This window comes from Delphinapterus leucas, chromosome 8, assembly GCF_059928025.1.
Source record: "Delphinapterus leucas isolate spDelLeu-1000000601 "Yukka" chromosome 8, BTC_Dleu_Yukka2, whole genome shotgun sequence".
In the NCBI taxonomy this organism is placed as follows: domain Eukaryota; kingdom Metazoa; phylum Chordata; class Mammalia; order Artiodactyla; family Monodontidae; genus Delphinapterus; species Delphinapterus leucas.
In genome coordinates, this window is record NC_143136.1 from 74,158,032 (window position 1) to 74,171,829 (window position 13,798).

Sequence of the window (13,798 nt, forward strand, 5' to 3'; positions counted from 1 at the left end):
AATAGCTAGCTTCTCTATCTATTTAAGGGGTTTTGCTGAGACCCTCTGTGCTACAGGGTAGCCACGGTTGAAATAATTTTGCTGGCATGGAGGTGAGACAATGGCTACAGTGGGAGTTGGTATTCAGGTGGGTTGTAATTGGTCTTGGGACTTCTCCATGCCCTGAAGTGCATCGTGCCTCACTGCTGACATTCACCCATCTCCCACCTGAGTAACTCTTCACAGGATGGAACCCAGTGGAACCTCACAAAGAGTATTTGGCATATTTCTAACGCAGCTACTCTTAGTAATGTGATAATTAAATTACAATGATCATAAATAAATATTATCAGCCTTCTGCATTATTTCATTTTAAACCTCAGACTAACAGCATCTCTTCCCCTTTTTATAGAAGAATAATTGAAATCATGGGGAGTCTAGTCCATGATTATACTGTTAGTAAATGGCAGAGTTGGGGCTCCAGCTCCGGTCCAGTTTGGCTCCAGAAATAACTATTCAGGAAATATTAAGTCCACAAGAATAAAAGCGGCTGGCTGTAGATGTGGCATTTTGTGGGAGCAGGTACTTCTGCCAGACAACATAACTACACTGTGCTTAGTCTGAAAATAAGAAATAGATTAAGAGTAAAAGCCATAGAAAAAAACACATTAGAATGGCACTTTGCAGTTGGTAAAATACTATTATGTACATATTAAATTCAATCTTTATAACAAATACTTGAAATATACACTGTTATACTCTTCTTCAAATAGAGCAAACTGGAGCTTAAGAAGTCAAATGAACTACCAAATGTAACATCCTTCAGTGGAAAGAATGTATGTGAGAATGTGAACAAATAGTTTAATCCAGATCTAGGTCATCAGAGAAAATGAGGTAAAAAGGAAAGTGGTAGAGGATTTTGAAGGTACTGGGGAAGTAGGGTTAAATGTTCCATCTTGGGCTCTAAGTTGGGAAAGAGGAAGTAAAGCTAAGAGGAGTTTATTGGCCTGAGTGAAAGGAAGAGTATAGAAAACATCAGTGACCTCCTGTGACTCTCTCATCTCTAATTTTATAGTGTAAATGAATGGGAAATGCACATTTCACACATAAATATTCTTTACAACATTTGGTCCTGAAAAAAATAAATCAATTCTAAAAAGGAAGTATATATAAGTCCATGCCACTCTCTCTACTAAATGTAAAATAGCTAGCTAGTGGGAAGCAGCCACATAGCACACGGAGATCAGCTCGGCGCTTTGTGACCACCTAGAGGGGTGGAATAGGGAGGGTGGGAGGGAGACGCAAGAGGGGCTATGGGGATATATATATATATATATATATATATATATATATATGTATAGCTGATTCACTTTGTTATAAAGCAGAAACTAACACACCATTGTAAATCAATTATACTCCAATAAAGATGTTTAAAAAATAAAATAAAAAGGAAGGGTCAGCTGCACAAATTCTGCCTGAGCCATCTGAATCAGCAGGCCTTAGCTGTGAAGTCCTAGAGCTGCTTTATTATTAAAATTAGGTAGACTTTAGAAACATCTAGTTACAAATGAAAATACATTGGGGAGAGTTAACTAAGCAGGCTAACTCATGTTATATAACAAGGAAGATGAATCTTCTCATCTTATAAAACAGTCGATTTTTTTGGCCTCTTTTAGAAGAAAGTTCTAAGTGGTAATGTGAGCCAGTCTGAAATTGGAGGTTGAAAGAATGCTCAGGGATTTGAGAGGTTTGGGGAAGGCACCTCCCTTCACCAAATACCTGCTCCTTCTTTCCTCCTTTCCTCTCCATTATCTGCTGTGATGCCTTAATTTCCCCATCAGGAGTCTATATAGGTAGATCAGGAAGGATTCCACTAGATCCAATGTGGATTTCTATCCCAGGAAATAGTACCTCTGCCAGTTATGGACAAATATATATTTTAGATGCATTTGAGGAATCACATTGAAGATGACCCTGTGGAAGATTATGCTATACAGATCATACTGGTGCCTGGAAAAGGGGGTGGCATTAAAAGATGGGGAAGAGGGGCACAGAAGGATATGTGAGAGGTTTCAAATACAAAGTTTCGTAGTGTGTCTTGGTTTGGGTGGCTGAGATGCCAGGCTACTCTATCATTTATAGGTACCTGGTTTCCTGCATTACTAAACAGGTTAAACATGTTTCCAGGTGTATAGAAAACCCAGCAGGCTTGTTTTGTTCAAAGGCACAGTGGGTCAGACAGGAAAGACTTTCAGCCTTATTAACTCTTGCATCATTCTTACACACGGACTGTCATCTACTTCCCATAGGTGGTGAAACTGTTTCAGGTTATCCTACATTGACCTAACTGAAGCAAATTTCCTTTCCTCCAGTTTGCGCATTGGAAACCTTTCTGCCATATTGGAGGGAGGAGTTGCAACTCAAGTCAAGTCTAAGTTAAATGCAAGATATTTCTGAGTTTGTAATATTTTTTGAGGTTAATAATTCATATTTGTATTGTATATGCCCAGTCGTCACACAAGCGAGGTATTTAGAGTCTGCAGGCCTTGTGCTATACTTTAAAATTAACCCAACCTGTAACCTGTATGTTTGGGGGAAGTCTAGACCGAGATTACTGTAGTCTGTCCAGGTACTAAAAATAAAGGGGGATTCTAACGTGGGGGGCTCCACTGTCCTGCACAAAGTGGTTCCACTACTGTGTGGGAGAGAAACACTCTGGACTTGAGGAAGATGACTAAATACTGAGATCTTTCTGATACTTATTGGCTGCACGCCTATGGGCAAGTCACGTAACTTTTCAGAACCTCAGTTTCCTCACTGTTAGGATGAAGATTACAACGCCTCCATCACCGAATGTCTGTAAAGATTTGATGAGATGATGGAGATAAAAATATTTCTGTAAGTTCCATGGTAAAAAACCCGTGCAAGGTCCTATGATTATGCAAAAGCACATGCACCCATTTTGACTGCACGCACTGCCCTTTTCCCAGGCCGTCCTTTAATCCAAATCTATCAAGGGCTCATCATTTACCAAGAGACTCAGAAAGTGATGCGTTTTGCCTTCTTGGCTTGTATGTGCTGAAGGCTCAGCCACTAACCTGATTTGTATGTAGCCTATCGAATAAAGAAGGTTTTAAATCAGACGATTGAGGAAATGATAATATTCCCTCGTGTCTATGAATTTTTCATTTTTATTCCAAAACAGTCAAAATGGACTATGTGGGTCAAGTCTCAGCGTTCACAGGTTTGAACAGAAGGTCGAGGAGAATATTTTCTCAGCTTCTATTTGCAATTCAACTACTGCCTCAGTGTGAGCCTTCAGGGGCCTTTCCTCTCCAAGCTCTGGTATCTTTGGGAGGATCAGAAAGAGAATAGAGCATCTAGCTGAGGAACTCTGTCCAGAATTATATTCTTTTCTGCAAGACCTTAGAATTATTGAAGCTTCTTTTCCTCTCACTGATAAGAGGGTATAGTGATATAAAATTTTTACTTTTATGTTTTGTTCTTTCTAGGGTAGACTAGCCCTGACATTTAGTCAGAATTGCCTGACTACTAAGTTAGAAGTTTTCAGTCACACTCAGCACCCATACTCCAAAGGCTGAAGCTGTGTTTCCTGAGGTAACTGCCTACCCATCAAAGCTACTGGACTCGGGCTTAGAAATATAAGCCACCAGCATCAATATTCACCAGTTCAACAATAGTCTATTTTGAGCAGGCAGCTGTCAGAGTGAGGTAGGGATGGGAGGGAGAAGAGCAGGAGGTGGGGGCTTCCCTGGTGGCACAGTGGTTAAGAATCTGCCTGCCAATGCAGGTGACACGGGTTCGAGCCCTGGTCCGGGAAGACCCCACATGCCGTGGAGCAACGAAGCCCGTGAGCCACAACTACTGAGCCCACGCGCCTAGAGCCCGTGCTCCGCAACTAGAGAAGCCACAGCAATAAGCCCGTGCACCACAATGAAGAGCAGCCCCCGCTCACCGCAACTAGAGAAAGCCCGCGAGCAGCAATGAAGACCCAATGCAGCCAAAAATGAACAAATAAAAATTAAAAAAAAGAAAAAGAGCAGGAGGTGGTGTGATGTGGCAGAGATAGTTCTGGGTGGAGGTTAGGGCACCTTTCAGGTAGTTCTGTCTCTCCTGGGGTCTGTGACCTTGGACAAGTCACTTCCTTCCTCAGACTTCTCTGTAACGCAGGGGACAGGATTAGAGTTCTCCTGAAGCTTCATCTAGTATTAACTTTCGGTGAGGCTCTATGTAATTTTAGCCTCATAAGTGCTTCCCTCTGGGTCATGAGAGCCAGAGCAAAGGTAAATTAAAGTGTTGTTTCGGGCTTTAAATCTTTGGACATTTTCTCTCTGGTCCTTAGAAGCACCTTAACAAGGTCCTGCGTGATCTGGACTCTGCTTACTTCTATGGTCTCATTTCTACCCTCCCTGCTCTCCCCAACCCTATGTCAGATTTCCCTCAGCTTCTCAATGGATTATTCTTTCTACCCCCTTTCCCATGTCTCTAACTCCCTCCCCCTTCAGGTTTCAGATGAAACACTTCTGCCCTCTCTCAGGCCAGGCTCAGCCTTTCTCTTCCTTGTCCCAGTAGTTTACTCTGCTTCCGAAGAACGTTTTCATGTGTTTGCCTTGAAGGCAGGACCCATGCTCAGATGTTAGATTGCAGGTGTTAGAGTAGGCAGGCACTCAGAGATATTTGTCCACTGCTGAGCTGTGGTTGTTGGGCAATTTTATAGAGTCACCTTTGCTTAGTGCTGTATAGAAAATGATTTCCTGTAAATTTTCTCCCTGACAAGGTACCTGACGTGCAAAACTAATTCCCCTCGTATACCTCTGACCCTATCCCCCTCCCTGCAGCTACCCACCCCGAGTATAAGGAAGAGAGATGTTTTAATTTCTGCTAAAGCCATATGATTATAAGGAAACAAAAGAAAGAGGAGCTGTATCCTATTGAAAGAGCACTAGAATTAGAAGTCAGAAAATTTTCTTGCTGGGACAGCAGACCTATCAGTGAATCTTCTAGAGCCTCACTTTTCTCATCTGTAAATCACATGAGAGATAGTATGTCTTTCATAGTGCTGTTGTGAGGATTGTTTAGAATAAAAAAACTCCACACGCATATAAAATCTACACACACACACACAATCACTGCCTGCAACATAAATAAGCACCTTTTCGGTGAGGCTCAGCAAGGGACAGATCCCCTTTATTCAGAGAGGCTTGGCAAACCCAGGAGAGGTAGAGGTGTGGTCGGTCACTATAAGGGCAGAGCAGGTGGGGTGGGGAGAGAGCCAACCTGGTGTAGTTGAATCATTGCCGAGTGAAGAAAAATCAGAAGGCTGAGGGTTGGATCCCAACCCTACCATTCATGAGCTGTGAGTCCCTGGGCAAGTTACCTTTCCCTGTGCTCTTTTCCTCACCTGTAGCACTTTATCAATCTGGCATGGCTGTTGTGAGGATCAAACACGATGACGTACATGGAGAATGGAAGGTCCCAGCTGCCCAGCTTGTGACAGGCAGTGAGCAAACAGGCGTGGAATGAAATGAACTGCCACCAACTGCATTGCCTGCCGCAATCTGAAACCTCAGCTTCCTCTCTAAGTCTCAGCTTCTCTACAGGTGAAGCTGGGACAGCGACAGTACCTGCCTTGAAGAATAATTTTAAGGAACAAATGAGAAGGCAAGTCGTAAAGGCCTTTTTAAATACTGTACTCAAGTTTCTCTGCACTGACCCTTCTCACACATACCCGTACACCAACGTTTTAGAAGTGGGGCCAGTTTAGAAGATATTTTAGTTTCGAATAATATAGATTTTTTTTTAAACATAGAGGAGACTCTAAAAAGCTCCCTTTATTCTGAAAGCAAACAACAAAACAGAGCTTCTAAACAGACATTGCTATTTTTCCCCCATTTTCTGAACCTTGAGCAAAAAAATGTTCCCTTCTTGAGAGGGTCTGCTCTGAATGGGTCACCCAGGACAGCCCAACAGGGAGTTATTTTCTGGGACAAGAGTACTCAGGGCAGTATCACCATAAGAATTTGATAAATAATTTTATGATGGTTAAACTGGGCCCTTACAGTATCACCATAAGGATTTGATAAATAATTTTATGATGGTTAAACTGGGCCCTGGATGAGGTGTGTAAAAAAGAAGTGTACACAGGTTCGAATTTCTACATTCACTAATTCCTCTCTCGCATAAATATTTCTAGGTCTCTGGCGGTATTTAGATGACAAAGTCACAGATTTGCTTTAACATTTCTCAGTTTTACATTAATTAGGCACTGTTTTCTTCTCTTTGAATCAGTGGCAGAAGTGTGTTTTATATCCTCTGGTCATCTCTCTCCTTATCATTCCCCTAGTTGTGGGGAGAGTGTGATAAGTAAAAATGTCAAAAGCTCTATAGTCATCTTTTGGCCACATTTAACCTTTGTCTTGTTATGGTCTAGCCTGCACCCTTTAAACAAAGTTTGCTTTATATTTCCAGCTTCCTGATACAACTTTTTAGTGAAATAGCACACTGTGCTCTAACACACACGAACACACTAAGGTGCATATACACATACACACACCCAATTCAAAAGCAACATTGCTTTGTGTACACTCATGGAAGAGAAAACAGGAAATAACCCTTTTAAATCCATCTTGTGAGATTTATTTTTTCCCCTGCCCTTGTTCGCTTTCTCAGGGAGGTCTCAGAGCTTTTCCAGTCAATTTTAGATAATGTTCTCCTATCACTATTAGTCACAAAAGCTATCTCATTTCACCAATTAAAATACTAATCTTATGTAAAACTAAGGACACTGAACTTCATATAACAGTAAAGTTTCTCTTTTCTCTCAGCCTGATACACACATCTAGAAGCATGAAGTTTGGAAGGCTATGTGGTCAGTTTACTTTCAGTAATTCATTAGTTGTGGTTTTTGACCTCACTAGGATTGGGAGAGTAGGGGAGAGGTGGAAATTTAGGTTCTATAAAGGTTTTTCTTTCCCCTCAGTAAATTGGACTGGTTTGTGGCAAATGCACGGTGCTATCTTTTGCTTTTCATATGTGCCAAAAGAAAACTCTCTTTAGCTGTGTAGGAAGGAATCAAATCATTGGTTGACAGTCCCAGCTCTGGGCTAAGAGAATAGGCCCATTCTAGTTGCTTTATTGAGGGGCTTGCCAGAGTACTGTAGGAAAAGCAAAGCATTAAAATAAACAATTGGCTAACATCGTGATGACACAGCAGTGCTAGAAGCATGCTGTAATTCTTAACTGTCCTCTAAAAAACTAAATATTGGCAGCAAACATGTCTTTGAGTCATTTTTCTCTAAATGCAGATTCAGGAAGTGCACTCTTAAAATAAGTTCATTTTTGGAGTTACATCTTCACCCTAGCTGCAGGCCACAGGACAGACTTCTCTAAGTAGAATTGCTCTGCATTTCCAGTAGATAGGACCATGTTTTACCAAAGCCTGTGTGTATGTATTGATTATTGCTGGCTAAAACAAACTTCAATAATTAATAGTAAGCACTGCAAGGATTAGCTTTTTATAAAGAAAGGGTTAAATATAGAAATTTGAAATAACCGTCAAAACAGTATTTTATCTGAAGCATATTTTATAGGCAAAAATTCTAAGCAAAATGAAATTGTATTTTATTTACTGGCATAAAACATTCTCATAAATAAGATAAGGAGATTTTCAACCATTGAAAGTCAAAACATTAAAATGACAAACCAAACAACAACAAAAATATGAATTAATGAATGAACATGAATTAATGAATAGACAATAGTGTTAGAATAGGATGTATTTACCTTAAACGAGACACCAACATATTCCATATATTCAAAATGAAAAATTAGGAAGTCATTATTAATTTGTAAAATGACTTCTTGCAAGCCTAATTTGAATAGTTATCTATCATTTATTTTTTAAAAAATAGTATCAGTATTCAAAAATCATTTCAGAGAATCTTATCTTTAAAACCATATTGTGTAAACTTGTATCTTTTGAGTCCACAGCACTGTGCTCAGTGCTAAATGGATACAAAATAAAGTAAAAGACAGAGTTTCCTTCCTAAGCTTAGAATTTTACTGAGAAGTTGAAACAGATTCTCAAGGCCACGGTTAGTGACGGGCACACAGCAAGGAGTGTTCCAGTAACCAGGAGAGTGCATTAATGGTCATTGGAATTTAGAGGTCACAATCAAATCATGGTCTAGATGGAGGTAAGATACAATTAGATTTTGAGCAATGTCAGGTTAAGATGTTCTAGGAGAAATGGTGACGACTGTGAAAGGTGAGGATGGGGGGAAGCCGTGGGAAGGGACCAGTTAAGAAAAATATCAGTGGATGGTAACAAACGTGATGAGGAGAGAAAGATAATAAGACTAACTATCCTTATGCTGAAGGCCCACATTAGAGAGCATGTCACATGCAGCAAGAGATAGCCACACAGCAAGGGTCAGAAATCAGGGTGGCACTGGAAAGGACAGTGAGAATAATGCTAATGGCAGAAAGGAGTTTTTGTGCTTTTGGAAAAGGCCAGGACTATATCTCAACATCACAGAAATGGTTCTTTGGGACTCAGGAGAAAAGGAGAGAAGAGCAGTTTTGGAAAAGAGAGTCTGATTTTAGAACAAGAGCAAGTGAAGTTGTCCTGGGAATGCTGCTTCTCTCTCCTGCTTCTCAATGTCAACCTCATCCTAGCATATCGGTTAAATCATCATCCTTAAGAACTATTAACTACTTATTATCTTTACCGAGGGGACCTAAATTTAAACAAACATACTAGCAAATCTATGGTTTTTATCCTTGTTTTGGTTCAATGTATATTCAATAGCCAGTTATGATACGTCAGTTATACTGTGTTAATCAATCCATAACGTGGATTTGGGGGAAATGAAAGAAGCAGTAAGGGAGATATTTCCCAGAACTCTTAAAATTTAAAGGTTCCAGTGGGTTGCTACCATAGCTAATTTTAAGGCCAGTCCTTCGGCATTCTAATAGATTCTTTCTCTCTCCATTTCTTTCTTTCTTTCTTTCTTCCTTTCTTTCTTTTTCTTTCTCTTTCTTTCTTTCTTTCTTTCTTTCTTTCTTTCTTTCTTTCTCTCTCTTTCGTTTACCCTCTCTCTCTCACATGCACGTACACACACACACACACACACACACACACACACACACACATTCTTATTATATTCTATAACAATTTCCCCCATGCTAACTTTTAAAATTTATTATCTCAAAAAATCTTATTGTGTGTTTTCTTACAAGCATCTCATATACCTTTTGAGCAAAGCTGAAAAAAATAAAATCAAAGTAAGAGAACTTTAAATCATGCCAACCTGATGAATCAAATGTTTTTCATTTGTATTTTCTTCCAAACTTTATCCGTATGAATACATAATTTGCACATACTTGTAGTCAGAGTGATTGGGTAAAAGAAAAGAAAAATAATTTATTCTCTTTCCTGTAAGAATGGCCCCAAAGGGGTTCTGTACACGGGATCCCTGCTGGCTTAAAACTGTCACCTCCATCCTGTTGGAAGAGTAGAGCATCAGGTAGGCACCTTGCCAAGAGCACCTATATTTAGCCAAGGTGGGTTGTGTGATAAGAGGGAGGGGCCTGGCCACATGCTGTCTGACTCATCCTCTCAAGCACACGTGTCACTCACTTTCTCCTACTGTCGGGACAGCCTCCTTCAGAAGACAAAGCCTATGACTTCCCTGGGCAGCAACCCTTAATTTCCACAGACCAGATTTCAGAAACGAACAAGCACTGGGAGCTACTGAGCCTTCAATAAATCATATGGACGTTAACATCATTATTACTTGCTTTTGGCCCTCACACAATTGTCCTTTCTCTGGTTTGGAAGTGCAGCCTGGGCTTCTGTGCAGTGTCTGATTTTTCTCCAAGCTCCATAGCAGTCTGCCAGGCCACAGAAGGGATGTTAAAATAAAGCTACTCTCCTACTTCATTCTCTGGTGTTTTGTGTTCAAACTTGGCATGTATAGTATATGGCCATATAGTATATACTATATAGGATATGTATAGTAATATGCCATACATAGTATGGCATATATAGTATATGCCCTATACTGGCATATTTGGATGTGCCATACATAGTGTATATGTGTAGTAATATAGTGATATATCATAAATATATGTGATATATGATATACAGGATTTCAGATCAGAGCTGGTGCAGCATAATTTTGGGGATCATTTTGGTGGTAATTAGTAAGATATGGGCGATCAACAGCACAACATAATTTTGAGCATGGATTTTAATAATTTCTCTATAATTGCTAGCTCTATGACCGCAGACAATATAACTTCCCAGGGCCTCAGTTTCTTCATCTTTGCTTTGGGTATATTTGTGTTCTCCTCAAGGTTGTGAGTTTCACCAGGGTGAGGAACATGAATGGCAGAGTGCTTGGCCTAAGCAGGTGATTAGCGCATGGCCAATAGCCATCTGCCAGTGGCTAAGAGCTGAAAATGGCTAACGTCCCAATGAAGAGGCCCCTCTCACCAATATGAATACAGGCACGTCTATATCTGCCTTCCTCTTAGTAACATTGAATACCTAGATCACAGAGAAGGGTTGTTTTCCTTTTTTTTTTTTTTTTTTATTGAAGCCAAACGAGGGCATTCTTTACAGACCACATGTGCTAAATCTGAATCTTGATATTCCCTAATTCCACCTTCTCGGCAAACATTGTTTGGCTCAGGAATTGCTTATCAAGGCATACGTGGAGTTGTATTATCAATTAATGGGTAGTGAACATATGGCTATGAGGTACCCTCACTTATGTGTGGGCCAAAAAGAGCCAGAAACCAAATATATTTGAATCAGATTAAATATTTGTGATCTACTTTCTGGTTAAAGGAATATAACTGTTTAGAAACTGGTTTATGAAGGCTCACTGGGCACCTTCAGGGCTGTGCTGTCTTGGAAGACTGAAGTAATTTCTGAGTGCCCTTACTTGTTGATTTGAACGCATAATATCTGCTGCCTCCTTTGCAGAACTCTTGTGAAATTCATGTGATTTGTGTGCAGTTGCTTCATAAATGGTGAAAGTCTAGAAATATAAAATATTATATTCTTGTCCTGTGGGTGTTTGCTACTTATTGGCTGATTGACTTTTTCCAAAATTATTATTCCTGTATCACTGAACTCCTGAACTATCTACCATTCTCATGTAAAAGGATATTAAATTCTAAGGAGTAAGTCACTTCTTCACTTACGGTAATCATTACTCATGATTAGGCAGAATTCTGCTGGCTAAGACATGATTCCAGAGAGGCCTAGAAGGCTCCTTCTCTGTGCTCCTTTCCCAAATATACTCCTGACAAACTTGCTAATAATAAAAGATTCTGAAATTGAGAATTCACTTCATTGTCACTGTTTTAACGGAATTACATTTTAAGCTCTACCGTTCATATACACTTTATTAGGAACTGAGCTCCCCTAATCATTTTGATAGGTGTTCAGTACAGAAAAGGGAACAGAACATGAACTAATAGGGATGAGGGCCAAAGTCCCAGAGAAATAAATGTATAAAGAGAGTGCAATGGGTATGCTGATATCGGAATTTTTCTCTGTGTGGATGGTAGACTATTTGAACTGTGCCTAATGATTATTGTTGCTCTAATTCTCTAGGTGACCAAAAATCACACAGAACTATCTAGAAATAAGTCTTCTCTATGTAAGACCCAAAATACTTGGGGCTGAGGAAAGAGAAGAAAAATGGATCTTACCCAGAAGGTCTTGTGTCTTCAATGGCTCTGTCCACTGGGATCAAATCACTGAGGTAGACGTTGAAATTTCCTTCTTTCCATCTTCTTTCTACCTCCTTCTCCTTTCCATGGGGAACAACTACCGGACGTCCAAACTGACCTGGAGCTTTGGGGTCCCTTGGAGAGAGTGTCACATCAATTCTTAACACACGGTGCATTCCACCATCTTCAGGCGAACGAGCTTTTCTGTGACTTTGGTTGAGTTGTGCAGGCTGGGTTTTGGCAGTTAAGTTGATTCTTGCTGGCCCCAGCCCACCAGCTAAGGCTTGATTGGTTTGAGACACTGCTGCTCTCTGGAGAGCAAGAGAAGAGAAAGATGCCTCCCTGCTCTTCCTGGCAACGTGTTCCTCTTGGCTTTTGCGCAGTACCGTAGGAAATACAGTTTTGGTTTTGGAATTGGGGACCTCTTTGGTGTCTGTCTTTAGCCCCTCCTCCTTGGTTATAATCACAACATGGCTTTCAGACAAATTGAGTTTCTTCCCATCAGCCACTTTGGATCCATCAACCTTTGGCAAGCCTCCCAACTGTGTCTCATTAATAGATTGCTTCTTTAAGCGACTTGAATTGGCAATGAACTTGGAAAAGGGAAGGTTCTTATTGGCTTTGTGTTTATTTGCATTTAGTTCTTTGCTCTGAGTCTCAGTTTTATTTAAGGCTATGGCTTCCCTGGGTTTTGGCACTGGTGGGCTGGCAGGGTAGGTCCTTTCATTTGCTACTGCCTGGAATTGCTGCTTTGATCTGTCAATATTAAGATGGATGGTCACATTTGGGTTCCTCTCAGCTGCTTGTTTTGATGTTTCACTGCTGAGACTAAGACTCTTCAGGCCCTCCTGGTTTATACCAACAGGTCCTGTGTGTACAGATATTTTGTCCAGTGGAGTTCCCCTTGCTGCTGTGAACGGGGTTTTCTCAGCCCCCTGGGCTGTCTTTTGCTTTGGCGTCACGTGCGAGGAAACTTCAGGTCTGACGTCTCGCCCCTCTGTCTTCCGCTTGGTAAAAGTCACTGGGGGGGTCTGCAGATATGCAGGACGCCACAGAGGTGCAACCTTGCCCCTTCCGGGGGCATTCTGCACTTTTCTTTCCTTCTGGGCTTGGTCCAAATCATCAACCTTGAGCTTACTCTTTTCCATCTTTCTAAAGTTCTCTTTGCCCCATACGCCCTTCCCGTGTCCCTTCGAGGGGAGCTTCATCTCTTTCACGCTGCCGTCAAGGCTCTTCCCCAGGTATGGCTGAACCCTGAACCCTATCCTCTCCCTCCGGATGATGTCTTCCTTCAGGACTCGAGTGTTGATCTCACTGAATGAGAGGCGGAGAGCTGCCATGTCAAAGAGCAGCCAGATGACAGAAGCTACAAATATAAATGCCAGGACTCGCCCACTTCCTCGGAAAAACTTTCGGATCTTGTTCATGGTACAAAGGCTTCCCTCGCAGCCTGCCCTCCCTCTGAGCCTGCTTACCTTGAGGGGAGAGGGAGCTGACGTAGTAGCAATAGCAGCAGCAGCAGCAGCAGCAAAGTTGCCAGAAAGCAGCCCCCTCCCCTGAACAGAGCAGGAAACAGCAGTCCAAAGGGAGAGCTCAGCTCCTACCGCTTGTCAGTCTCTGCCTGCGTGGCATTTCACAGCAGAGCATCCGTGCCTGCTTGGCTGGCCCCTGGGTAAGCCCTGCTAAACATTGCCCTTTGGTCACCCTGGGAGCGGTCGATTCCAGCCACCAGACAGGTCAACAGATCACTCGCCTCGTCTCCATGAGCCCATGTCCACCTTCCTACAAACCCAAGAAAAGGTGGGGTCTGGGCTGTGCCTTCTCTCCTCGCAGTTCTCCGTCTGCACGCTGTAACTCAACACCACTTCTCAGAAGGAAAACATTTCAAGCCATTACCCAGAAAACTTCATTCAGCTCTCACCTTCCTTGTTATGTGAGAGTGTGTGTGTTTTCAGGGCAATTAAAGAAAACTGTCTAACTTGGAGGGCATGTGTTCCTGGTTTGTAACCCCACCTACCCCATTCCTGCTTATTAACCCTGTTGTACCCAG

The 13,798-nt window shown here is 41.5% G+C and overlaps 1 protein-coding gene across 2 annotated transcripts in view; it reads right to left on the reverse strand.

The window, feature by feature from the left end:
* GALNT5 (polypeptide N-acetylgalactosaminyltransferase 5) overlaps positions 1-13,175 on the reverse strand; it is a 39,054-nt gene extending 25,879 nt beyond the window's left edge. Inside the window, exons 1-2 of one of the 2 annotated variants that reach the window (XM_089916807.1) lie at positions 4,847-4,965; positions 4,624-4,628 (exon numbers count right to left, since the gene is read on the reverse strand). In XM_089916807.1, coding sequence (XP_089772933.1) covers positions 4,624-4,628; positions 4,847-4,891 — 50 coding nt within the window. In that variant the 5' untranslated portion in view covers positions 4,892-4,965. Of the gene's footprint in view, positions 1-4,623; positions 4,629-4,846; positions 4,966-11,727 lie in introns of those variants that run through there. The other variant, XM_022570166.2, reaches the window with a different exon arrangement.
* Positions 13,176-13,798: the final 623 nt, after the last annotated feature.